Source organism: Carassius carassius, chromosome 19, assembly GCF_963082965.1.
Source record: "Carassius carassius chromosome 19, fCarCar2.1, whole genome shotgun sequence".
Lineage (NCBI taxonomy): Eukaryota > Metazoa > Chordata > Actinopteri > Cypriniformes > Cyprinidae > Carassius > Carassius carassius.
In genome coordinates this window covers 24,929,334-24,956,681 of record NC_081773.1, presented here as the reverse complement: position 1 = coordinate 24,956,681, position 27,348 = coordinate 24,929,334, and the positions used below count along the sequence as shown (strand labels likewise).

General features: G+C 36.6%; 1 protein-coding gene across 3 annotated transcripts; it reads left to right on the top strand.

The window, feature by feature from the left end:
• Positions 1-4,765: 4,765 nt before the first annotated feature.
• Positions 4,766-27,348, top strand: LOC132095451 (NGFI-A-binding protein 1-like). 3 transcript variants are annotated; one of them, XM_059500454.1, is made up of 8 exons: positions 4,766-5,146; positions 9,507-10,312; positions 10,792-10,925; positions 12,682-12,733; positions 16,936-17,034; positions 17,927-18,095; positions 23,500-23,640; positions 24,464-27,348. In XM_059500454.1, the coding sequence occupies exons 2-8, from the start codon at positions 9,509-9,511 to the stop codon at positions 24,544-24,546; spliced, it is 1,482 nt and encodes a 493-aa protein (XP_059356437.1). In that variant the 5' UTR covers positions 4,766-5,146; positions 9,507-9,508; the 3' UTR covers positions 24,547-27,348. The 3 variants fall into 3 exon arrangements, with proteins under 3 accessions (XP_059356437.1, XP_059356438.1, XP_059356436.1); XM_059500453.1 differs by having other exon boundaries at positions 4,770-5,146; positions 16,915-17,034; XM_059500455.1 differs by lacking the exon at positions 16,936-17,034.

Sequence of the window (27,348 nt, the reverse complement as noted above, 5' to 3'; positions counted from 1 at the left end):
CCGACCAATCAATGTATGCTTACATCACGGGTAGTACCAGTTTTGCTGGTTAGACCCTGCCCCGGAGTAGGAACTAATTTGGTTCCGGAAAAAGGCAGTCCGGTACAAAAATTTTACCCAGTTCTGGATGCTGCGAAAATGGCAAAAAGTAGATAGTTCCACAATTAGTTCTGGTACTATGAAAAGGTTCCCGCGGGACGAAAGGCCCTAATAATTTACTACCCTGCTTTAGCCTACCACTGCAGACCACAGGAACCAGATGAGTCCTCTGCACAATCTGACTTTGCTGCAGCCTGGAATTGAACGGCTGGTTTCGTCTGGTCAGAGGAGAACTTTTTTCTCCATTCTGTCACCGATGGAGTTTCAGTTCCTTGCCGCTGTTGTCTCTGGCTTGCTTAGTTGGGAACACTCAATATGCAGCAATATCGTTGACTTGATTGCACAGATACTATTTAAACTGAACTGAACCCGATGATGACATCACTGAATTAAATGCCTTTAACTGAAAATTGAGTGTTTACTATTGTCATTTTGCATTATTGACACTATTTTCCTATTTAATACTGTAAAGTGCTTTGACACAATCTGTTTTGTTAAAAGCGCTCTATAAATGTTGATTTGTCTTTAACTTGAACCAGACCTTAATACACATCCAAAAACATATACATTTTACAATAAAATTACATTCATTTGCTATTAAATCAAATAGAATGTGTCACCATATATGGAAAATTTACCCAATTAATAGGTTTCTCTTGTAAACAGAACTCTTTTGTTTTAATGCTAAAAAAAACAACAATAAAAAACATGTTTTGTTTTGTTTTTCAGTGAAAGTATTGTCTCACTCATCCTGTGAATCAGTTGCATTCCTTTTGGTGTGATTTAAAGCTCATTGTCAACTGCACGGTTGTCATTTTTAGGATCAATGTGGTAGCCATCTGTCAATCAGCTGTCAAAACAGAAACATCTCATATTTTCCTTGGCATCTTTCGTTTGAATTTTGGCACAATATTGTAACATTTATCAGTTCCCAAAATCATCTCAGTTCATCTCTGTCAGAGAAAAAAAAAGAAGGAAAAAAATATAATCAAGCATGCATGGCACCTTCGCCAGGCTGCTAGCTGTTGCTGGCCTACTTCCTAAAAATAGCATCTAATACCAAGGCAGATTCGAAGACTTTTACTGTACTGCTCTCTCTCTTTCTTTTTCTCTTTCTCTCTCACCCTTTCTGGCACCCCCCACCCAACCCAACCTCCACTTTCTCTCTTTTGTCTCCTTTTCCATCTGATATCGCTCTTTCCTCACACCCTCCTTTATTAGTGGACACATCGAAAGTGTTGTTTAGCTATTTATATCAACTGTGATATGTAAGTCTATTAAATAAATTCTGTAGAGTATTCACATATGTATTATTGCGTGAATTGAAATGTGTTTCTGATGGCATGCATGCACATTTATTTAATAATAAAATGTGACAAATGCAGTTTAAAACACATTTCAAGGAATTCACTCTATCATAGCACATTGTTTACAGTTTGGCGCACATACTGTATGCTGCTTTCACACAAATAATTAAACCTTTCACTTACAGCATTATGTGCTCATTAATGCTTATTAAATCTCTCTTTCTCTCACACCGCAGGACTGAAGAAATTTATAAGGAAGTAGTGTTACAGAAATGTTATACACTTAATAAAAGGTAAAACGCTCCTTCTTCCTTTAGTGTGTGCCTCAGACAGCACATCCATTTTTTTTAAATAGTCATATTTAACAGTATAATTCCTCATGAAAACTACATAACCATGAACCATGAAAAAGAAGAAAAAAAAATCCACCAAGCGGTGAATCAGAGTGAGAAAATTGCAACAAAAGAATATGTCTAAGTCCCGCACTGTGAATAATGCAAATCAGTATTTTTTATTTTTCTCTTTAATTTGATTTTCACTTGCATTGTTTTTGTGGGATTGTAGTTCTTTCCTTCATTGAAGCCATTAGGAACACAGTCTTTTTAACACATATTTGAAAGTTTTTTAGATATGTTTTTGATTCAAATAAAAGTTTGTAATGTTGTGAATCCTCATGTAGGTAATAATTGGTTTAGTTCATGACTTATAACTATTTAATAAAGCCTTTTTTTTAATCACCGTGGGAGAAATACTTATGGAACCAAGGCCACTGAGTTTACTTATTATCATTCTGCTTGGAAACAGTGTTGTGCTTATAAGGTACCAAGCTGTTGCTACAACCACTTAAGAAAGAACTAATCAAACATTGATTTTTCTATGAAGCACTTATTAGAACTAGGTTTGACTCATCTGAACCTAAATTGGTTGATTTCAAAATAGCCCACTCTTACTATTTCTGCCATCTTTATATGCCAAAAATAAGAGTATGCTATTCTGAGTCATATTTACTTCCTGTCCGGGTCCTGGTTAAAAACATTTTCAAGAGATGTGAGTCATTCCAAAGGACTCTATGGTGACAAAAATGTACTCGATATCTTGATATTTCACCTTTGATTATCAGCATGAATTTTGAATCTTTTGAATTGATACTTTGATGTTTTTGGACATAATAAGCGTCCTTTGCTGCATATAAAAGAAATTACCGACCTTGTGTTTTGAGGACAGAAGAACTGCATGTCATGTCAGCTGCCCACATACAACCAAATACGAAATACTCACAATTCTCAAATTGTTTGTCAGCCAGCTTGCTCCTTCGGTTTATCTAAAGCACATGCTTTTTTACATGAAGAAGGAGAATCTTTGTCATAGTCTTTTGGCCATGAGTGTTTTATGCAGCCTAATCCAGCGGCAGTGTTTGTGTGTGTGTGTGTGTGTGTGTGTGTGTGTGTGTGTGTGTGTCTATGTGTGTGTGAGGAGAGGATTAGAGCCAGCTGAATCACTGTGTGTGGGAGTGTAAATATCCTGAAAGAGGAGTGAGTAGTGGCTGCATACAGGACCACAGCCCCTCCCAGCATCTCCCTTTTCACTCCTCTTCCTGCTGCAGACCCCCAAAACATGTCTGAGAGCACATCTCTCAATGAATCTCCGCATCTGACGCTAAGGAGCAGTAAGAGAGATGTGCTGAGGGGAGAGGTTTGTTTTGGTTGAGTCACTGTAACAATGAAAGTCTCTCAGTCACAAACCCCTTAGAAGAGTATAGTTCCCGGCGGGTATTCACTACTTGAGGACCACACTCAAGGAAAGCACAAACATCTGTGCATGCTCAAAAGTAAGAATGACTGTATTGATAATGCTTAAACATTCCGCTTTGGGTTTCTTCTCAGCCCCCACCCTAAGTGTTAAAAAGCAAGCAATTAATCTAGCATAAACTCCTAGATCATTTTAGCCGGCAGCCATATCACCCTGGAGCCCAAGACTAGTTTCCCACTGAAGCTAAGCAGGGCTGAGCCTGGTCAGTACCTGGATGTGAGACCTCCTGAGAAAACTAGGTTGCTGCTGGAAGAGGTGCTAGTGAGGCCAGTAGGGGGTGCTCACCCTGTGGTCTGTGTGGGTCCTAGCGCCCCAGTGTAGTGATGGGGACACTATACTGTCAACAAGCACCATCCTTCGGATGAGACGTTAAGCTGAGGTCCTGACTCTCTGTGGTCAGTAAAAAACCCAGGATGTCTTTCCAAAAGAGTAGAGGTGTGACCTTGATTAGTCGTTGTAATATTAGCATACTGAACTGTGATTGATTATTTTGATTTGCATATCGATTTAATCGATCTTCCCTTACTGCATAGAGAAACCCTCTACTTTGACAATATTTTACAACCAAATAATCTTGGGAACTGCTTTTACTAATTTAGTCTGATTGTTTTCAAAAATGTTTAAAAATAATACAGATCAGACTCAAAAGAATGATTCGTTCATGAATCAGACATCGCTGCCAAATGAGACCGCATTGATTTAACCTCACTGACTGTGTTTACATTTGCTCTGATTATGATAAATATACCCTGATGTGTCATACAAACGCCTTTTCTATTTTTGGGTTAAAGGTCATACCCTCTTAAGCTAAGTATGCAAACATAGATCAGACTGTGAAAATCTGTATTGTTAGAATGCAATTGTAATGTAAATATGCATGGTTTTATCATATCTATCTATCTATCTATCTATCTATCTATCTATCTAATAAATATACTCTCTCTCTCTCTCTCTATAAATATATATATATATATATATATATAACACTATTGTGCTTCTTTGTGGTATTTCCTTCAGGAAATGCAAATACTTTTTATTTATTTATTCGTTTTTATTCTTTTGTATTCTCTTTAATTACAAACTGAAGATCCAGAATTGCTGAAAATTTCACTAGCTAATTAACTCATCTCCAGAAAGTGCATTTTTAAAAGTAAAAAAGTAATTATGTTGTTTATGAGATTGCCTGCAGAACTTGTTATTGGCCATCAGCGCATAACTCTATAAATGGAACAGGTAGAACGAATAAGATGTGAAAAAGGGCCCACTGGAATGCACAAGGACCCAGTATGTGACAGGCGTACAGGCGGCCACCGAACAGTTATGCTGTATGCTGGCGTATTTTCAGTAAGGTCAACAGACATGATAAATGTCCATGTGTGTGTGTGTGTGTGTGTGTGTGTGTGTGTGTGTGTGTGTGTGTATGTGTGTGTGTATATATATATATATATATATATATATATATATATATATATATATATATATATATATACACACATATATATATATATATACACACACACATATATATATGAGGCGGTGCATGCGGCTGATATGAGGTTTGGTATTCCATGCAGCAGCCTCCCACGCGCCGCTATCGCCCACGCCAGGATCTGCGTCACGCAGGCGCGTGGGAGTGAGAGAGCAATGTAGCAAGCGCGGAATATCCCAATTCTGGCAGTAGGGGAGAGAGCGGAAACCAACTAGTTTGAGAGTCCCTCCGTAGTTCAAACTACAGAGTGCGTGAGAGTTAATTCAATAACAGAGAGCCGAAGGACGCGTCGCTTACCCGCCGAACGCGCGGCACCTCATTGGACAGTGAAGCGTCGCGTAACTCTACGGAGCGTCATATTTCAGAACTTTAATATTCATTCAACCACACGCCACTTTTGGAAGAGTTTTGTTGGAAAAAGACAAAGAAAGAAAACCAAAAGGTATGTTTTTTTTTCAATACTTTAGTGCAGTCTCGCTTGCAAATGCAGTGGAGCGCTGAATTCTTGTTTTTTGTGCAACTTTCCTGCGTGTTATTGTGATCCATGTGCGCGCCGTGCAGACCGGACAGCTCTCGGTACCGTGTGTGAACGCGCCCCCGTGGGCGTCTGGTCGTCGGCAGCTGTGTGTGTACAGCATCCTTAGCGTTTCTTCACTTCCAGTCAGAGTATTCCCAATGCTTTCCACTGTGCAATGGCTTTTGTATGTGTGGATTTCATACGCTGATATTTTTTCCAAATGAATTTCAAGAGCTAGCTAAAGGATATTATATGAAATGTTATTTTAAATGTTCAATAATCTATATTAATAGCTACTGATTTGTTTACATGTAGATACTAAAAGTAATGTATGATGATAATAATGATAAAAATTAATCTAGTTGCATGCAGATATTACAGGGTTAACAATCCAGAAGCTAAAATTTTTAGACTATTGTAATTATTTGTATGTATTACAATATTGTAAAACTAATATAGCATTTCCAGTGAAGAAACAAAATTTGTTGTGATTGTTGTGACAACTGGTTTGGTCAAAGAAAATAAATAAATAAATAAAGGTCTAAAGATGATCTGCCATTTATTTGTTAAAATTTGATGAAAGGTGTGAGAAAAGTACAATTTCCATGAAATTTTGGTGAGCAAACAATGTGGCGGATCGTGCAAAGCAAACATTAAGGCGAAAACCTTTTCTTTTTTTCTTGAAAAATAATTTTACTTTTAAGAGGATTTTGCAGATAGCACATATCAAATTTCACCTCTTTATGCTGAATTGTTAGTCAGATACAGCATTTTATGTGTAATATTAAAATAACCAATGCATAATATAGAGCTGAGATAGACAAATATCGTAACTTATTTCAACCCTAAAAACTTAAAATGATTTTAAACCATATTATTTATAGTTATAAACAATGACATCATATTCATATTTCTTGAATAGAAGATGGTTCCAAACTGTTTACTTTATTTCTACAGCCCAAATTGAACAATTTACTTCTAGCAGTCCTGCCATAGTCTGCAATGACAGAATAATAACAATATGATAAGTGTCTATAATAGAAACTACCTTTGATGCTTGGCTCCTAATGCTAATATAATGCTGTTCTGCCAGAGATGGTTTATTATTGTTCCCATAAACATTAGTAATAGTTAGTGATGCCTCATATTTGGTTTATCATTTGAATAATAAATTGGAATGAGGTAATGGGAATTTTTGTTTTGAAATGTTGCTTGTGTCCTGTGAATTTATGACTCATTGTTTACCACTTCATTGTACACACTGGGCCCCCAATACACTGACTCGGATGTTACTAATATTAAATGCGAAGTGGTGAACTTTTATCATGCTATTCTCCTTCTCTACTTTCCCCACCAATATTTTCCCCTGTTATTTTCGAAAGACCCTATGACGAATCGTACAGTATTTGGGTTAAAGGCACTGCCACCTGAAATGAATGTGTTTGCACCCATCTTTTGAAGTGCTTAGAAAGATTATCAAAGTGGAACTTGAGTTGATGGTCCTCATAAAGAAGCAGTTGAAAGGCAATGTTAAAGACATTTATATATATGATTGTGGCAAGTTATTTTACATCTGGTAGTATTTGTAATTATTAACATACCATACCTTTTAACATACATACTTGTTAAAAGAATAGGCTAGTTGACTCAAAAATGGAAATGTTCATCCTCATTTAATTCGATTTTCTTTCATCTGTGGAGCATAAAAGGAAAAGTGTAAAGGGTATGAGAACATTGCTGCTGTTTTCTATAAAGTGAAAGTAAATGGTGACCAGAGGCTGACCAATATACTATTCCGAATCATCTGAACTCATATAATAGCAGAACTGACCATCATTCAAGTTGACAGACATTTCTCACCATTCACTTTCAATGTGTGGACAAAAGCAGCATGGACATTCTTCTAAACATCTCTTTTGGTGTTCCAAAGTATATTGTAAGTCATGCAGGTTTGAAACAACATGAGGGTGAGTAAATGATGACATAAGTTTATTTTTTGTATAAACTATTACCTTAAGAGATACCCCACTTCTTATGTACACACAAACAATTCCTTTTCTTGTGTAGTCATCCACTTAAGAAGTGAATCGATTGTTTTCCTCTTGTAGTGTCTGATGTTCCTTTCACAAAAACAGCCCTTGTAGCTTTTATATGGAGAGCAGCTGTTCCACAAACATTTAGTCTGATGCAGAGGACTGATAGGTTTCCTATCAAGAGAAGTTCCTTTTCAATAGATTCATCGCATTCACACTATTTAGTACAGGTCTCGATGAGAATTCATAATTCATTTAGATTGATAAGAGGCTGTGGTTGGGCAACACGAGTACGTGCTGTGAGTGCTTTCAGCTTGTTGCGTGAAGCCCTGGCCTAAGATCTCCAGCATTAGGAAGCCAACATGCTGCGGGGAGAGAAAGCTTTGGATAAATAGCTGCCTGAGTGCCATCCATGCTGATACTAAATTGGTTTCAACAAGGCACCCTTCACTTGGGTCTAGGCCTCAGTCATCCATCAGAGTGGTGGATCACTCTGCTGTGCAGTGGGGTGTCCTCATTAGACTCCATACACTCACTCATCAGTACTCACTATCAGCCTCGCTGTGTTAATGTTCTTACTCACCTCTAGTACACTAACAGTCATGATGATTTAGCAGCATCTGTCATCTTTTACTGCCACTGAAAGAACAATAATTGAGGTCTGGTATTCAAATTGGCATTGTTCTTCATTTTTAAAAGTGGCTATTTTACTTTTAATTTTTTTTTATTATTATATATATTTTTAACTTTTTATTTTTAAATTGTTTATTTATTTAATCCTAAAGTATGTAGAAATGCCATAAAAGAATTTCTTTTTTTGCTGTTATAGGTTTGTTGTTGTAGTGTCTCGGAAAGCAGTTTATGTCTTTATACTTCATTGCAGGCAGAGAAAAGTGCATATGCAGATGTGTGTCTGTTCAAGTTGATTTGGAAATTTTGGGTAGAAGGAAAATATTTTAAAGGCATATTCATTTCTAAAAAAAACATGCAGTTGGTATATTTTAATGTAAAATGCTGTTTTCTGATGACGTTGAAACAATATCAGTTTCTTGACATATCTCTAGGGGTCAGAATACTCTCAGAAAGAATATGGTCCCAAAATATGATTCACAAATGAGTAACCTAATTCTTATTCTCAAAATATGATTCACCACTTTAAAAATTAAAAGTCTTGTTTGGAGATCTTCAGACTGCCAGGCTGGAGGAGACCTCTGGAGAACCTCTAGGCATCATTTTGAACGTGACTCAATTATAATTTTGTGTACTCAATGAAGTTCAATATAAGTGTCTCTCAATGCCTTTCCCCTGTGATGGGGGAAGAAACTGTTGACCGTCTTTGAAGTTCTTGTAGGAACTTAATTTTGTAAGTTTTCAGGTTCCTTGAGGTTCTCCACATCGTTCTGCCACTGATCTGATGAAACTTTAATTTCTGCCATGATCTCTTCATTTTTACTGTGACAAATTCACAAACTATGACAAATCCGTGATCTAATTGACATTCACATAATATCATTCAAATATGCAAAACATCATTCATAAGTACACAATTGCGCTTTGAATGACTGAATGATTATTCATGTGCATTGTCTATGCATTTGTAAATCATCACTATAAGTATGCGCAGATCCAAAAATGAGTGGCGATTTGCAAATGCAGATTCAAAATATAAACATTTCCCTACCAAATCTCAGATATTTCAGATATATCATTTCTAAAACACATCTAAAATAAGCAAATGAACTTGGTTACCACATTGGTATGCATTACAGTATCCGACAAAGTTTGCATGCGTGAACATTTGTTGTGCATTCATAATCCCTGTATCCTTCTAAGGAAGAAGTGGGTGAATTAAAGAAAAATGCAGAGCGCTATGTTCTTAGCATGCACACCTACCGTCCCACTCCCACACGGCTTCATTACCCCACCTCCCTCCCCTGCAGCCAATCTCGCTTTTATCTGTGCTGCTGTGGATCCAGATCCTGACAGTGGCAGCTGTAGAAGCCAGATCCCAGTAGAAACAAATGAGGCCTGTGCTGAGAGAGTCCACCTACGCGTGTTGCAGAGGTGGAGTGTGGTATGTGACTCTCCCAGCAGCTCAGGAGCCTGACAGGAGCTCTCTTATAGTCGCCACTATTGGATCCAGCCACACATTTCTTTTCCTCCCCCTGCTGTGGCAACCAGTGTCCTCTCCTTCAAGCACTTTTGCTTTGTTTCCTGTAATTGCTGCTTACTTTATTCCTTCCTTTGTTCAGGTATGGCAGCGACTTTACCCAGAACCCTTGGGGAGTTGCAGCTCTACCGCATCCTTCAGAGGGCCAACCTGCTGTGCTACTACGATGCCTTCATCCAGCAGGGCGGCGACGACGTTCAGCAGCTCTGCGAGGCCGGCGAGGATGAGTTTCTCGAGATCATGGCTCTCGTAGGCATGGCCAGCAAACCGCTGCACGTCAGACGCCTACAGAAAGCTCTGCGCGATTGGGTCACAAACCCTGCCCTGTTCAATCAGCCCCTCACGTCCCTTCCCGTCTGCAGCATTCCCGTCTACAAGCTGCCCGAAGGGTCGCCCACATTGTTGCCTGGGAATGGCGCCCGTGGAGACACCCAAGTCAAAGTGCCCAAGTGTTTGGCAGCTGCTTGCGTGGATCCCGGAAAAGTAGAATCGGGCAACGGGAACTCTTCTGCCACAGTTTCGCCCCTTCAGAGTGGCAGCGAGCCACGTTTTTGGACTGGGCACGGCACAGAGAGCGAGCACAGCCTGTCCCCGGCAGAACTGGGCTCTCCGTCTTCCCCTCGGGACGGCCTGGAGGCACTAGACGCGGCTGCTGTTCAGTCTGTGGCAGAGTGCGTAGAAAGAATCGCTCAGACTTTGCCCAAGAGTGACCCCGGAGAGGTTAAAGAACAGTTGAAGGGAAATAAGAAGCTTGCCAAGATGATCAGCCACATCTTTGACATGAGCGATGAAGATCCGCACAGGGAAGAGGAAATCCGCAAGTATAGTGCCATATATGGGAGATTTGACTCAAAAAGGAAGGATGGGAAGCATCTGACTCTGCACGAGGTGCGTTTTACGGAGCTTTTGCATCTTTGGGTGCTTTTGGGGTTTAAATGTATCACGCACTTCCAAGCGTGCTCTGTTGAAAAAATAAGCAAATGCTGGTTAGGTGTGTTTTGAAGCATGGCAGCTGGTTTAAGCTGGTCCTTAGTTGTTCATTATCTGGTTTAAGCTGGTCCTGAACTGGTTATAAGCTGATGAGCTGGTCCTGAGCTGGAGCTAGTTGCTTAGGACCAGCACATGACCAGCTCAAACCAGCTGCCATGCTTCAAAACATACCTAACCATCATATGCTGATTTTTTTTCAACAGGGTAGCTGTACTTCCAGTAAGAAATTATTCAAAAAGTGCTTCATCAGTTAATTGGCTGCACCAGAAATATAATGCAGGGGTGTTGCTTGCTTGTGGGACTGGTTTAATTCTTTGCACGTGACAATATGTATTATTTATTATCAAAGTAATAATAAAAATCCCCTTTTTACATAGCTGACGGTGAATGAGGCTGCAGCACAGCTATGTATGAAGGAGGTGGCATTGCTGACTCGCAGGGATGAGCTTTTCGGACTGGCCCGTCAGGTCTCCCGAGAGGTCACCTACAAATACACCTACAGAACCAGCAAGTAAGAACTTTGAGGTCATTTCCCAAACATGAAACACCATAGTCGACTATTTTTGGACCTTTGGTTAAAACTGAAACATGCAATTTTTCAGTTTTAAAATAATTTCTCATATCCTAGTTCATTATGCACAGAAAAGTTTCCCTAAAAAGTGTTCACACTGTGTCTTTGTAACATTATAGAAACATTGTACTGTTTGAGTAGTTCGGGTAATCAGCAGCATGAATTTTGGGCAGGATGGTCGGTTTGTCAGACCATTTCCACAGATGCAGGCCTTAAATATGAGAGCCAGTATCTCTGTATAAAACATTTTACCATTGTTTAAATCATAAAATTCCCCACCTAAATCAGTGAATAATTTTCTGATAAACACAAAATATCCTGCAGATTCCACCTCGTTAGTATAAAGAACGCACATTGTAGAGGAGTTGTTTGTTTTAATGGATTTAAATTCTCTGCATGCATCACTTTTTTTACACCCCATAAGTGACTAGAGTAATCATTCATGATGTTTAGCCTTTAAGCCAAGAAAGAGATAGCTCATGCTAATGCATTGTGAGCAGCTCAGGATCTGCTCTCTGGTAGTCTGCTTAGAGCCGAGCCGAGATATCAAACTCAGCTTTGTGCGGGGCGTGTGTGTTAAGGTGTGAAGTGCTGCACTGAGGTCTACAGAGAGATGAGAAAACTCCCACTCCTATGCATCTAAAGGCACACAGGCCTTGTCAGAGACTCAAAACCTGCCATCCAAAGAGACCTTGCAGGTGTTTCCTGGATTGCCAGGCTTGCGTGTCAGTGGATGGAAAATTCCTTTTGGCGTTACATAATTGTAGCCACTCATTCAGAACTTGAAAGATTGCATCACAGTCGTGGACTAGGTATTGCGAAAGTTATCTAGGCCAAGTTTTCTTACAATGCTTCTTACGTCATATAATGAAATTTGTCAAGGGCACTCCTAAATTAGGTTGCAGGTGAAAAGCTAGTATTACTAAAGCATACATTAGCATTTTAAGGCCAGGGCTTTCAAGCATGGGTCTATGAAAATATTGAAGAGGTTCCATGCAGGAGATAATAAGCATAATTAATAATGGGGTGGGGTTTGAAAATCCATGTTTTAAGGTTTTTTTATTTTAAATTAAAAAAATCAGCATTTTGGTTAAAGTAACTGTAATAACATGTCCACAATGGTAGATTATTTTCACTTAGAGACAGAAAAAAACTAAATCTAATTGCTTACCCTTACATATTCAAGTCTCTTATACTCAGCAAGACTGAATTTATTTGAATCAAAAATATAGCAAAACACTATTAGTGTGAAATATTATTTCAATTTAAAAAGTTTTCTATTTTAATGCATTTTAAAAAAAAGCCATTGTTCCAGTCTTAGTGATTCTTCAGAAATCATTTTAATATGCTGATTTGTTTCTCTTAATATAATACATGTTGAAAACAGCTGTGCTGCATAATATTTTGGTGAAAACCAAGATAATTTTTTTTCAGGATTCTTAGATTAATGGAAAGTTCAAAAGAACAGCAATTATTTGCAATAGAACACTTTAGCATTATAAATGTATAAAAGTTTTGTCTATTTAAAGCATCCTTACTGGGAAATTATTATTTTCTTAAAAATATATATATACGTACTGTTCTGATACACACACACACATATATGGTCAGGACATTTTTTTTTTATAATAATGTAGAATCGCTAGTGGTTTTACCCAGCTTTTTCAGTGCTGAACATTAATTTTCTTTACTGCAGATCTAGATGCGGTGACAGAGATGAGCCATCGCCCAAGAGAATTAAAACTGAGGTGAGTAAAATTACTTTTTGATTTCTCCAATCCGAACTCCAAATAATCTGTCTGTAGCTTGTTATTAATGTGCGCTACGGCTCTAACACCGATATGTGAGGAAACTGTTGTAGGAGGCAGGATTGACACTGGGTGGGTCCATTGGCTTTTTGTTTGCATAGCTGCCTGTCAGCATACTGAGCTGTGTGGGAGGGCTTTGCAGGAGCATGCGGGGTAGCTCCATCAGGATTGCATGTCATGGTGTAGGGGAAAAGTCAAAGTTCAGCCTGGAGAAGTTACAAAGGACCAATGTTCGCAAGCCCACTCCCTCGATCACACCTTAAATCCATATTTAGCTGGCCCACGGTCACTATTTTTCCATAACCTACATATCCGTGATCAGTCTGCCCTGTACTACACACATAGTGATCTTATTGATGTGGCTTGCTGAAGAGGCCTTTGTGCTCTATGGCAGCTGTCCATACATGGCTCTCTAGTGACACATTTGATCATTGTCCAGTCGTTAGATCTACTGGAAACTTCTAACATCCCACATCAATGCTTCTGGGCTGGGCTGGTGTCTGAAGAAGAGCAGGTGTTTGCCCGCTTAACCTCTGCACTAGTTTCACTCTGCATATGGGCACAAAACATGTGACCACTTCGGAAAATCTGTGGTTTCTACCCACTCTACATCTAAGGAGAAATGAGACCTTTATCATTATCAGACAGTGGCAAATTACCAAGTGCCTTCCTTTCCCCCTAATTTGCATTGTTACTCACTTAATAATCATATTTGACCTCACTTTTACGTCATGTTCCCACACTAGTAATGTGAATAAACACCAGCACCAGAGAAGCTACTTTAAAACTGTAGCTTGTACACCACCATTCATAAGTTTGGGTTCAGTAAGATGTTTTTTTTTTTTTAAATGTTTTTGAAAGTCTTTTCAAACTAAGTTTGTGGAAACTGATACATTTTATCCAGATTATTTGATGCATAGAAAGTAAAAAAAGAAAAAGAAAAAAAAAACTGACCACAAAGGTAGAGTAGTTACTCTAGTCAATGACGCATCAAGCTAATAAAAAGTATGGTTTTTGTAATCAAAGCCAAATGAATCTAACACAAAATCAATGAAGATCTCAGTTTGGGTTATAGAATTAAACTAACTTAAATATGTTTGCTCTAAATTCAACAAAGGAAAATATAGAAAACAAATTTATTTGTAGTTAAAACAAGCAATAAAAGGCAATACTTAAGAAAATACTGTGCTATGAAAAAATGTATTAAGAATGTTAACTTTAACAGAAACTGTATCTGCTGCACATTAGTGGTAGCCATATTTAGTGTACGACAAGAGCACTGAACTTAGCAGAAATCATGTTGAGAATGTATTATAAGCATATTTATCAACCCAGTCTTTTGCAATAGACATTTTATGTGAAGCAACATACAATAATGGAATGAATTACTCACCATTTGTTTGAAAAAAGACATCTGCAAATTCAACAAGCAGTGACAGGCATCCAAACAGTACTCTCTATTCTAAGCAGGTTCTTGCTACAATTATTATTATTATTTTTTTCATATAAATTAATTCTGTTTGGTTATAAATGTGATGCCTCATGTCATGCTGATTAAAGATGTCATAATTCTAAATGGCACATCCACGTTAACCATTTTATAATTTATGAAACAAATTATTGGAATTTAGTGAGGTAGAAATCACTTTATTTTCTTTATAGAGCCACAGATTAGTCACACATCCATGACACCCACAAACATAACTGAACAAACTGATTCACGGAACGGGATCTGAATTTCCTGCTATGTTTAAGAAAGGGGTACCAACATACCATTTTTTTTCATGCTACTTGAATTGGTGAATCATTTTTTATTAAAAACAAATTCCAAACTGATTCACTCATTCTGACATTCCTGCTACATTTAAAAGAGAGGGTATATTTTGTCACATTCTTTTAGCAATTTACCAATTGGTCAAGCTACCTCACCGCTTTTTTTTGCAAAAATAACTTGATTGTGCACAAACAAGCTGAACTTTTGTCTGTACTACTGAAAATTCTAGTCAAGGTAGTGTCTTGCTGTTTGATGCTTATTACATTGTTTTTGCATTTCTGATGCAGTTAACTTGCACCCAACTCACTCTAGGATGGATTTTCCACATTTAACCATTTCAAAGTGTGTGACAGTTAATAGCATGTGTGTCTCAACTGCAGAAAAGAAAAGCATAAACTTCCCCTCCCCCTCTCGCTGTCCCTGTCTGGCCTCGACTCTGCCCACATTACACTCCCATCCACACCAGTGAGAATAAGCCGCCCGCCCACATGCACCCAGACAAGGTCCAAATGAGATCAGTTTCGCGCCCACCCGTATTCTTGAGGTAGAAGTGACATCATTACGTGGGTGCACTCGGAATCACCCACGCCCAGTATGCATTTGCGCAGATACCACAAAGTGAAAAGGGGCCGAGTCTGAAGACACATGCGTATACATGCAGCCGTACGCACGCACCTTTGTCTGTTCGCTCTAGAAGACCATGGCAAGAAAGAGAAAAGCCATAACTCACAGGAGTGGCTCGATGATATTATTGTTACTGCGTGAGTGTTGGCAAATTTGCGTCAGAGCTGTTATTAGCAGTGACTTCTCTGCCTCAAACACCCAACTAGTAATGAAAAGAATGGAATGTCTGTGGTAGTTTACACCCATGGCAACCCATGTAAACATTTGAAGTTGTCAAGCTCATCCTTCCTGTAGTAATTAATACGTAGTGGTACGGCAGACAAAATGTTCTGTTTGTTCATCCGCCCATCAGGTTGAAACTCATCCTGAGGGGATTCTTAAGTGGGGTGACATTTTATTAAGTATCTGACCTTTTCGCTCCAGAGGAATGAAGCTTTAGTTAGTGAAAAATCAGTGGCTTCGCTCTGTGAAGTGGTTGAGATGAACAACTTGTCCTGGAATTGTTCAGGCCTTTTTCAAATGTCACACTAACCCCATGGACCTCCAGTAAAAAGCTGATTCATACAGCCATCTCTTCGTCTTTGACTTGTCTAATCGTCACTTCCTGGTAAACTGGCAATATATCTCTCAGAAAAGTAGAAGAAGCCACTGAATATAATAATTTTCATATATAATAAATTACTTGCGTCTCAGAGCGAGCAGACAAAACTAAATAAATTGCATTCGGAAGTGGATGCCTGCTGTTAGAATGCAGTCATGTAACATTTCTGGGATGCAGTTTTACAGAAATATTTTGATGACAGACTTTGCTTGGGCATTTCAAAATGACCATATAACATTTCAGATGCTATGGAACAAGATCGGTCCGCTGGTTAATCATGTTTTGCCGTCCCATAGCACAAAATCATATTATTTTTTAATGCGCTTGGAAGAATTTACTCGGCAAAAGCGTTTCCATCTTCCATTATTCGCATGAACCCTTTTTCGCACAAGAAAAAAAACACCTCAAGCGAGCATAAAAACATTTTTGCAAATTAAGTGATTTTTATTCAAAATTTGGGGTTTCTGATGCGATACTTCAAAATGTGAAAACAGGGTAATGGAAAGTTTGTGGACTTACTAGAGGTATATTGTCATATATCCTCTTGTGATGTGATGTGATGTGTTATCTTTTGGTGTTAATTTGCAAAAAAAAAAAAAAAAAAAAAAAGGCCTGTACACATTAAAGCTGCATTAAGACAAGTGTGAAAAAACCCCCACAGCTTTAATAGAGGAACTGCAAATGTTACTGTCACAAAATGATCATCTTTAAGGCCTGAGACTTGTATTTCACCTTCACAGTTAGTGTTTGTTTGTTTTTTTTTTGTTTTTTTTTTGCAAATTGTGGCTTGTTTGGATAATTGTGGCTTAGTGTTTGTGGAGTTTTTGGTGATTGCTTCATTTTTGTGGTGTTAAAATGCTTGACCGCTTATCTTGGATGAAACTATGAGTAAGTGGGTTGATTCTTCAAAAAAGTCCGCAATAAGATTATTCTGTTTATTTGAGCAGAATTAGGTAACATTCAATAGCATAAATTTGGGAAGGACTGTTTGTCCTGCTGATACAAGGCGTGGATGGAGGGAAACCGGTTTGAAAATCATTATTTTTGCAGAAATGGCAAACTTCATTTTGAAATTGACTGCTTCTGGAAGGGAATATCAATGGAATGTGTATTGATCTGCAGGAGGGCTGTTTTGACCTCCAGGAGGCGCTGCAGGCTATTCACATGCGCCAGGAGACCCTTAAGGAGCAGCTAGCCCACGCCAGATCTAAGGGAGAGGAGACGGTTGGGCGGAACATCCAGGTGACTGACTGCATTATGACAGTGTGTTTATTTGTGTGTGGGAGAGGAATGCTCTCAGGCGCCTCGCTGACTCCGTCTTCATGTCTGTCTACCACCACACGTCTCGCTCTGGTATCCTATCATGCAGGTTTTTGGGTCAGTAGTTGCAAGAGCTTTACCTGTCCTCCTGACCATGACCTACTTTTTGGTCGACTGGTCTAATATATAAACAATTAATGGTTGGATATTTGTGAAAGAGATGAACTGATCAAACTGACTTTTATCAGCTTTTATATATCAGCTTTTTGCTGATTGTTGTTGTACTAAGACAAAGTTTATACTTGTCTCCATTATGTCTCAACCTCTAAGCATTTAAAACATATTTTGGGCTGTCATTTCTCTTTTCAGTAGATAGAATGACAGAATGCATTGTCTCAGAAACATCAGTTAATTATGCTGCTTTTGTGTTGTGAAGTGGAAACGTGTCATTTTGTAACTGTGAATAGCATCTTCCTGTGTTAAAAAAAGCGGTGAAAGTTTGCCTCTTTTTAGGTAGGATGCCGTTGCACATGTAGGAGGGGTGCTATTGGAATCAATCAAGCTCCACACATAGTGTGGTTTTAATAATAATCAGATAAATGTACTGAGAAAACATTAATATAAAAATAACTAATTATTTATAGTAATTGTAAACACCGTTTCATTTTCAAATGGATTTAGGATCCTTCAAATTAGCAGATATTTGGAACTGTAGGAGTTTGTTTATGGTTAGTTTTGTTTTGTATCACTACACTTGCGGTATGTTGTGAATGATGAATATTGGAAATCATTTCTGCCACTCGTACACATTTCTGTACGTATGACGCTACACACATCCGCCTGTCTGACTCCCTGCTGTCTGTGCATATTATAGGTTCAGCTGGAGCGTCTGTTGGCCAAGCAGATGGAGATACTGCATGACGCCGCGGCGCAGGATAGACTGCAGGCTCTAGAGTGGAGGGTTCCACCAGGGCCCTACAAACACAGCACAGGCAGACAGAACAGTAACGGGATCTCTGCTGACAAAAACACTGACCAGCAGGGTAAGTTTGTGCATTTTAAAATTTGAGATGATGGATTATTTGTCATGTTGTGGATGCTTTTATCCAAAGCAACAAACTGTGCAGCAATTGCAAAAATATATATTTTTAATCTTATCTACGAAATCAGGGTTTTTTTAACCACCTAAGGTCCAACTAGGGAGTTCACAAACATTAAAAAAAAAAAATAATAATATTTTTGGGGCTGTCAGAGTTAATGTGTGGACTTAAGATCGAGGTAATATGTTTGACTTTTTTTTTTTCTACTTTGACATTCACCAAATTTGACAATATAACCATTTCATTTTCTTGTCTAAAGAAATTGCACTAAAGCACTAGAGTTTAATAGTAAGGGGAAAAAACATGCATATATTTTAGTGCTGTCAAATTATTAATTGCAATAAATCGCATCCAAAATAAAAGTTTTTGTTTACATAATATATATGTGTACTGTATATATATATATATATATATATATATATATATATATATACAGCATTTTAAAAATATTTACATGTATATATTTATATTCTTACATTTTATATGTAAATATATTTACAAATTTTCATAAATATATACATGCATGTGTTTGTATTTATATATGCATAATAAATATACATAGTATTAACACTTATATTATGTAAACAAAAACTTTTATTTTGGATGCGATTAATCGCAATTAATCATTCGACAGCATTAATATATTTATAAAAAATAAAAAAGTGTTAATCTCAGATTTCAATTTAATAAATAGTAATATTATCAAACATGAAATGATGATATTTATCATATTTACATCAATTTATTATTTATTTATTATTATTGTGTATATATATATATATATATATATATATATATATACAGTATATATATATATATATATATATATATATATATATATTAATCTTTATGTAATAATAATAGTAATATTAGCAAAAAGTTTTGCATGATTATAATATAAAGTGAATTATTTAATTTTGGAAAGAATTACTTAATTTTGTTACTTAGTTTTATTGTCTTTCAATATCATAAAATATTTTTAATATTAATATAATATACCATTTTATAGTTAAATAGTTTTGGAAGTCCTTTACATCAAAACATTTGAAAATCCTAAAGCAAGACCAGTTGAGAACCACACTGCACACTTTATTATGTAAAGTCAATAAATAAATGTTCACGATCCCAGACCAGAACAAAACAACTAGTATTATTATTACTGTCAGAAAAGCAGACAAACTGTGTTTTACTCTTGAGTGACCATCCAGATTATTTTTGTACACATTAGACAGTACCGAAAACCGGCGAGGCGTTTCAGTTGTTGTTTCTCAGATAATTCAGTAGCTTGCATCACCTGTTCCAGACTCTCTTTTTTCTCGCTTCTTGTTGGCACTCTCATTTCTGGGGCTCATCTGGCAGCTGCAGGCGGAGGCGGGGTGGTGGGTGTCAGAGAGGGGAGGGGGACGTCGGGTAGAAATATGAACACAGCTTTGCGTTCAGCTACTAATCTTGTGCCTAAGAATGCCATCCATCTGGAGTTCATTTTGACCCTTATGTTGGTACATGACGATAATTACTGCACATACACCGAATCTGAGCACTGATTATCTGCATCACAGCACAAGCACAAATGTTTACACCTTTACATGGGATTTTACATTGCAAAGTAGTGCCTGACTAAAATGGGTTTTTTTTTTGTACCCCTATATTGGCCACCTAGCTTTTTAGGTATAATATAATTTGATAAGATGAAATAAAACATAATTTAAAGAAGATTTTATGCATTTATAAGCGCAAGGTATTCTGTTTTGTAATTTTTGGTATACTACACGTCACATATTTCCTTCTTTTATGCACCAGCCATTGAGATGAATGGGGATGCTAACAGATAGCTTTCTTTAGCTATTAGATCTCCTTGGAAATAATTAGACTTAATTTCTCATCTGCTGTAATGTGAAATGCTTGTTCATTATTTATAATAATTATTTGTGGTTGTTTCACACTCACTGAACACAACAGCGCTCTCTCCCTCCTCAGCTCTGAGAGTAACTCCTTCATGAACTCTCGGAGTACACGATCCCTGTCAGCTTCCTAATATCCCATGTGTTATATCCCCAGAACTCCAGAGTGGGTGTATGGTATCTGCAGAGAGAGAAAGAGAGTGAGAATTAGATGAGATCTAAATATGTCCTTCTTTAACCTTGACTGTCCCTCTGCAGGTAGGGCTCTAATGAAATGAATCAGTGCTGGTAGGGGTGCAAGTAATAGTATTTCAGTTTCATTCTAGAATTTGATTTGAGTGTAAATATGCAAAATAGATTTTTAAAATGCTTTTGAAAGGAGTCTCATTTATCACAGTTTAAAAATTATATTTTATTTGAATATGATTCTTAGAAATTATTCTAATATGCTGATTTATTATCAATGTTGTGCTAGCTAAATATTTTTGGTGGAAACCATGATACTTCTTTTTTTAGGATTCTTTAATGAATATTAAGTTTGAAAGAATAGCATTTATTTGAAATCGTTTTGATTAATCCTTATGAAATACATGTACTTTTTTTCTTGAAAATAATCTTAATAAATAAATAAATGAGTATAAGGAATTATAATTTGAATGCAACAAAGAGGAATTAATTGTTGAAATTTAACTTAGTTTAACCCTCTGGGCTTCTTCGGGTCAAAAAAGACCGAAACCATGTACGTTTTAAATTTTTAAATTTTTTTGCTTCATCGGAGGGGGATGAAACTTGGTGACTTTTGTTGTATTACCTATGTGAACACACAAAAAAATCAAGGAGATGATTCTGATATGTTAAAGGGTCGTAAAAAAAAATTGCACACTTAGCTTCCTACGGGTCAAAAACGACCCACATAGGAAATGAATGGGAAATACAAGAAAATCCGAAAACTCAGAGAAACTTTGGTGGTACAAACTACAGATCAGCCACTGTGCAGAAAAAAAGTGTACAGCAATGAAGGGGTGACACTCTAAAACATCAAGAGTGCAAATAAGACACCCTCCCCCCCACACACACACACCCACACACACAAACACACACACACACAGAGAAATTAACTGGTAAGACTGAAACAGCAAATTTTGCTATATTTTACTATATAATCATAATAACTCCAAAACTATAGCAAGGAGAGTCAAAAGGTAGGTATCGTTTGAAAGAACTCTTTTTAAATTTTTCAAAAATATAAATTAGATTACATTTAGACATTGTCCTGCAGAGAAATTGCGGATAAAAGACAAAATATATATATAATTTGTATTATGATTTTGCATATCTTTCTTATTTGTCATGGAATAACTCAGGAAGGAAATAAGGTAGGAGGAAAATTCTTTTTTAGTGAAGTCCCCCTACATGTTAGCTGCATCTGGATAAAAAATAATAATAATTTGGATAAAGGAATCAAAAGTTACAGCATTTGGAACAGAGATAGCCTTTTTGTACAGTCTTTGACGCCCCCTTTGACGCAATTGTTTCTCCATGAAGAATATCTAGTCATAAAAGCAATAGATTATGTTAATTTTAGGCTCATTGTAATTGTAATAATATGCTGTAAAAAATGAAGTGCCATTTTCAATGATCTGTGAATGTTTCATGAGCTGTATGATGTTTTTGACACATTGCAGTACATTATTTTATAGATTATGAAAAAAAAAGAAATTGTATTTATCACCAAATAACTCAGCAATACTTAAGATTTTTTCAAAGTGGATACATTCACTGTAAAGGTCATACCCTAAGCTTTCAAATGACATCAACTTTGTGTTAATCAAGGCAATATTTTTGAAAAATATGGTAATGAATATTTTCGCAGCTAGGTGGCGCCTGCTGGCGGTACACTCGGTTTTAGAGGGATTACTCAGCACTCGTTAAGAGTTAATAAATGTGATTAGATGCATTAAAAAGCTGAGATCCTAAGCTTTAAAATGATATATAGATTGTGTTGTTCCATTCAGTGGTTGCTTAGTAATTCGATTTTTTTTCTTTCCAAATGGGAATAAAAAAAAAAAAAAAAAAAAAGCTATGGCAGCCTATAGGCGGTTACAGGACATTACACACATTTATTATATTTTAAAGCCACTGGATGGCGCTCTTCTCACTTGAATTTTTTTTTATTTTAGGCCTGCACTCTATTTTGATGTGCAATGGTGCATTTATTGAAAAAAAATTAAAATTAAAATAAAATAAAAATATATATATTAATTCTAATGGAAAAAATTGCTCATAAAAAATATATAATTAATGCAAAGTATCATAAAAATCTTTAAAAATTCTAAATAATATACAAAAAATATTATTGAACAAAAATATATTTGATTGGTTTTCCTGGGAAAAAAAAAGTTACATTTTTAAGGCTTCGGTCTTTTTTGACCCGGAGGAAGCTAAGTGTAACCCATTTACGAAGAAGCCCAGAGGGTTTTAATTTGATCTAAGACAGATAGATAGATAGATAGATAGATAGATAGATAGATAGATAGATAGATAGATAGATAGATAGATAGATAGATAGATAGATAGATAGATAGATATTTTGAATGATGAATGATGGATACAAAAATACAACAAATAAACTGGAAATTGGAAATATTTATAAATACATTTTTTTTTTAAATCAGATACAATAGGTTTATTTAACATAGTATGAAGTGTAATAATTCAAAATAAAAATAAAACACTACATAGTACTGTAAGAAATACATATAAATTGATTTTTATTACAAATGTTGGATGAAAGACAGGGTAGCAGAACACAGTTTCCCAGAATTTATTACCTGTATCGATTTTCTTTCATTTGTAGCTTAGCGGATTCCTCATCCTGTCATTCCAATGCAACTTCCTGTGGGACTCGACCAATTCCGATTCGCTCTGAATTCCAACCTTGAGGTCCAGTGGTCGTTAGCTTCTGTGGTTTAAAATGAGGTATTGTAAGGAGTGGGTGGCAGAGACGTGTCCCCTCAGCTGCTGCTGGTAATTAAAGGGCATTGTGTTAAGTTAAAAATGACAGACATTAGTCATGATGCTGCACTGATGCTGTCAATAGACACAAATGAGATCAGCCAGCCAGGGACAGAGGAGGTTAATGTTCTGTGTGAAGGTGTATGCCGCATTCACTGTCCTCAGGCTATTACGGCATGTGCGTTGGCTGGCTGTAGTCAAAGAAAAAGGTGCATTCGTATCAAATGAAGCTCGGTTGCATGTGCAAGTGAGAGTATTGTGCTGAGTGTTTCTGGTAGGCGGAATGCTTGTCTCGTAGCATTAACTTGGACTCTGTAATGGACATAATGATGCAGCCTTGTGTTTTGTTAAATGGCGATCGTAAATACAGTTGCGAGGTGAAAAGAGAACATGAGTTAAATCGAAGGCTTTGTTTTGTTTCGTCTCTACAGGAGAGAGGCCACTGAATCTGAGGGTGACCAGCCAGAGGACGAGCGTATCAGACGGAGACACGCCTCTCGGAAAGCAGCTGGCCAATGAGTTGAAGAGACATCATCACGCTAATGCAGAGAGCAAGATGTCAGCAGCCACAGGTGTGTGTCGAAAGGGATATGAATATGTCATACAAAGACTAAACCTACTGAGCTGCCTACATAGGCAACATCTAAGGCATCATAAGCACCCTATAGCTAATACACCTAAGAAAGTCAGCATCATATGTGTCCTTGACAAAGGAAGCATCCTATAATGCATTACAATGAGCTTAATAAAGAGCTAAAATCTCATGGAGTAATTGAGAGTTCACATACACTGTTTTTTTTTTTTTTTTTTTTTACTTTAAACATTTTAATTGCAAAAAGAAAAAAGTGAAAAAAATGGCTGTAATAATGTTGAATACATTTATTATATTATTATAAAATATATTATAATTTTTTATAATAGTAATAAATTAACATTCTTTTCATTTTAGAAGCACGTGGGGATATGACAAAAATTATAATTATCAATGATGATGGTTATTATTATTAATGTATTATTTTATTTTTTATAAATTGTCAGTTTTTCCATGTTAGAAACTTATGGGGACATGGCAAAATGACAAGGTCTGATCATTAAATTCATAAAGTAATTAAATTATTTAATTTCACCATATGTTCCATCTTCACTTGATTGTGAAATGCTAACTATCATGATTTGATCTTTAACACTGTGAGGTATTTTTAACCATTATATTTACACATTAAGGAATGGTCCATTTAATGTGTAATTGCCAACTTAACATTTACATTTATGCATTTAGCAGATGCTTTTATCCAAAGCAACTTGCAAATGAGGAACCTTGCAAGCAATTTATCATACATTACATAAAGGGTATCCATATAGTCTCTTAATCTTTTTTCTTTTTCTCTTTTCCAGAAAACGGAGCAGATGGATCTTCACATGCCCTCAACCTCTCTGAGAAGAAGACCATTAAATCCGAGCCGGAGGATTCCAGATAGCAGCCGTGAATGCTTTCGTTTCAAACCTACAACAATACACGTCGTCTGTCAGTGAATACTAAACAAGCACAACTACAGTAGAGCCTTAACAACCAATGTTGCCTCAAAATAGAGTTTATTTTAGTTTCTCGCCATTTTTGTTTTTGCCAAAGCACCTAGAGCCCTTATTTCCATTCTCCTGAGTAGATTCACACTGTTTGTGCTGTCACTGACTGTACTCGTTTAATTCTCTCTAGCTCTCATCACTTGTTTTTATGCTCTCCTATCGCTGTGGACCACAAAGTCCGCTATTTGTACATACATAGAAAATGTCTGTTTGAAAACGGTTCAATGTTATTTAAATACAGTATGTGTTGTATGTATATATGAATGCATGTAAAATATCACTGAAATGGAGGGATGCAGTGTTTTTAAAGTTGTTAGTAAGCAGCTGTTGTTAAGTGAGCCTCCTGGATTGGGTTTCTCTTTAAAGACCCCATGCAATCACTTTCATTTCCATTTTTTTTTTAAAGAGCCAGTAGGCTTTATTTACACCATAAACAGTGATTTGCTACTTGCTATTGCTATTAGATAGCTGGTGGTATTGTTAGCAAAAACAATATTATCATTGTAGAGAACATTTAATTCAACAAAAATATTTGGGCTGCACAATGTATCAACATATTATTGATATTGCGACAAGGCTAAATGCATCAACAAAAGTGAAGCTTGGCACTGTTCATTTGCTCAAGTACTTGTAAATTTAGGCAAAAATGAAGAAATTAAGACGGAAATATTAGTATTGTAATCCTACAGTATTTTAAGGTATTTTTTTATTAAATATTCTCTATTTTGTAGTACATTAGTATTTTATTATTTCTTATTTTAAGTATAGTTATATTAAATGAGCCAAAAACAGTGAGTTCATTTTTTTTTGTGAACTCTGCTCACTTTATTATTACTAAAAGATGTTTTCATTTGTTCTTGTAAAGTCTACCCAAGTGCAAACAAAGTTTTCCACAAGCTGTTCAACAGAAAAACTAAATATCGCAAATGTCTGTTTTTTCCCCAATATCATGCAGCTGCAATCAATATTTTTTTTATTGTTTATCCCACAAGAGAATGTTGTTGTTTTTTTGATCCGTGAAAGTGAATTTTGTCACTAGCACACTAGCATATAGATGACACATAGGGACTAAAAACTCTAATTTTGATCTCATGGGGTCTTTAAGGAAGTCGTTTGTCAGAATTTCTGATAGCAATGCTAACGAATCTGAATATAAAAGTCTACTATGGTGCTATGGCTGAATTTATTTGCGTAACAGAGGAAAACTGCGGCACACGTTGCTATTTAAACACTGAAATCTCGGAGCCAGATGTTTGGCCTCCTTGTCATCTTGAACGAATAGTAATGCCTGATTTATTCCGATACGAAGCACAATTAATATATTTAATCGTACTCTATACATACCGACAAAATGCTAATACAGACAAGCATGTCTCCCCTCCCGACCAATAGTCATGTAAATAGTTTAAAGACATTTGCAACTGACTGGACTTGAAAACAGGGCGCCATTACTGCACCATTCCAGTCTTTATCATAATCACGTAACGTATTTGTATTTCTGAATATTTAGTCGTAGAGCAATACCGGGTAGCTGTTGTCACTTAACTCAGTGAACGTGTCTAGGTGTCCCAGCCCAGAGGACTTTCACTGTACAGTATTTCTACTCTGTTTCGTAGTGTAGACATAGTCTTAGATTCAGCTAACAACGTGCAAATGTATGTGAAACTGATATGCACTAGTGTTTGATTCTCAAATTTGCATCCTACTGCTCAACATTTCTTGTGTTTCTCAATGGTGATACATGTTTTTGTAGGACTTGTACCCGTGAAATCATCGAGTCACACTCTCTATGTAGTTTTAGAGTATCATGTGAGGTGAAGTAGGCACAAGATAATCAGGTTTTCCACATTTACATGTCTGTAATGTACCGGTCAAGCTGTTTTATAATCTGTATTTGTGTCAAAGACAAATACCTCTCTATATCGGTATGAAGAGACCGATTTTTAACGTCCTGATCATACACTTCAGTATTTCGCGGGAATATGTGGAAATGTTGTATTTTATTTTTTAGGATTATTTTCAGAGATCTCGAGTATGCAAAATCTTAATTTAAGTGCCATTTTAAACATATTTTTGAGAGCGTGCGATAAGTCGGTGGGTTACGAGATGTCCCGTGTGATATAGACGAGCGTTATGTGAATATTTATCTGCATTTTCAACTTTTTGCCTTAGTTTGAAACATTCCACGTTGCGATTCTTCACTGGTGGTAATTTATTTTGGATGTTCATTTTAGTTGGAATGGGAAATGAGATTTGGGAAGTTGTATGAACATCTGAGACTTAAAGCCTCGACAATATCAAGCTCTCTAAGAGCACTGGAACAAAATTGACTTTAGGAAAAAAAAAAACCTTTGATGAAGAAAAAAACTGATTGGACCTTACTGATTACATCATTACCAATGACCTATATAGCAAGACATATCTAGACGCCTACCTTTGTTCCTTGCTTGTTACTGTCTTTAACCACTCACAGAAATGATCAGTCTTTCTCTAATCTTTGTACCTGCTTTGTATAATAGACTTACGCATCTTGGACTGTGGGATGAAACTGTGTTGTCAGTAGAACTTGTTCTCATCACTTTTGAGTAGAGAGTACATTAGGATATGCATACGGTAGTCCTGCACATATTGTTTTGTAAACACTAATATATTTAATTTGTTATAGAGCACATGAACATTAAACTCTATTTTTTTGA

What these genes read in the sequence shown, in the direction of transcription:
- LOC132095451 (XM_059500453.1), top strand. Translation starts at nt 9,509, where the DNA reads ATGGCAGCGACTTTACCCAGAACCCTTGGGGAGTTGCAGCTCTACCGC. An exon ending in AGCATCTGACTCTGCACGAG is followed by an intron (nt 10,313 to 10,791) that starts GTGCGTTTTACG and finishes CTTTTTACATAG; the next exon opens with CTGACGGTGAATGAGGCTGC. An exon ending in CGGTTGGGCGGAACATCCAG is followed by an intron (nt 17,035 to 17,926) that starts GTGACTGACTGC and finishes TGCATATTATAG; the next exon opens with GTTCAGCTGGAGCGTCTGTT.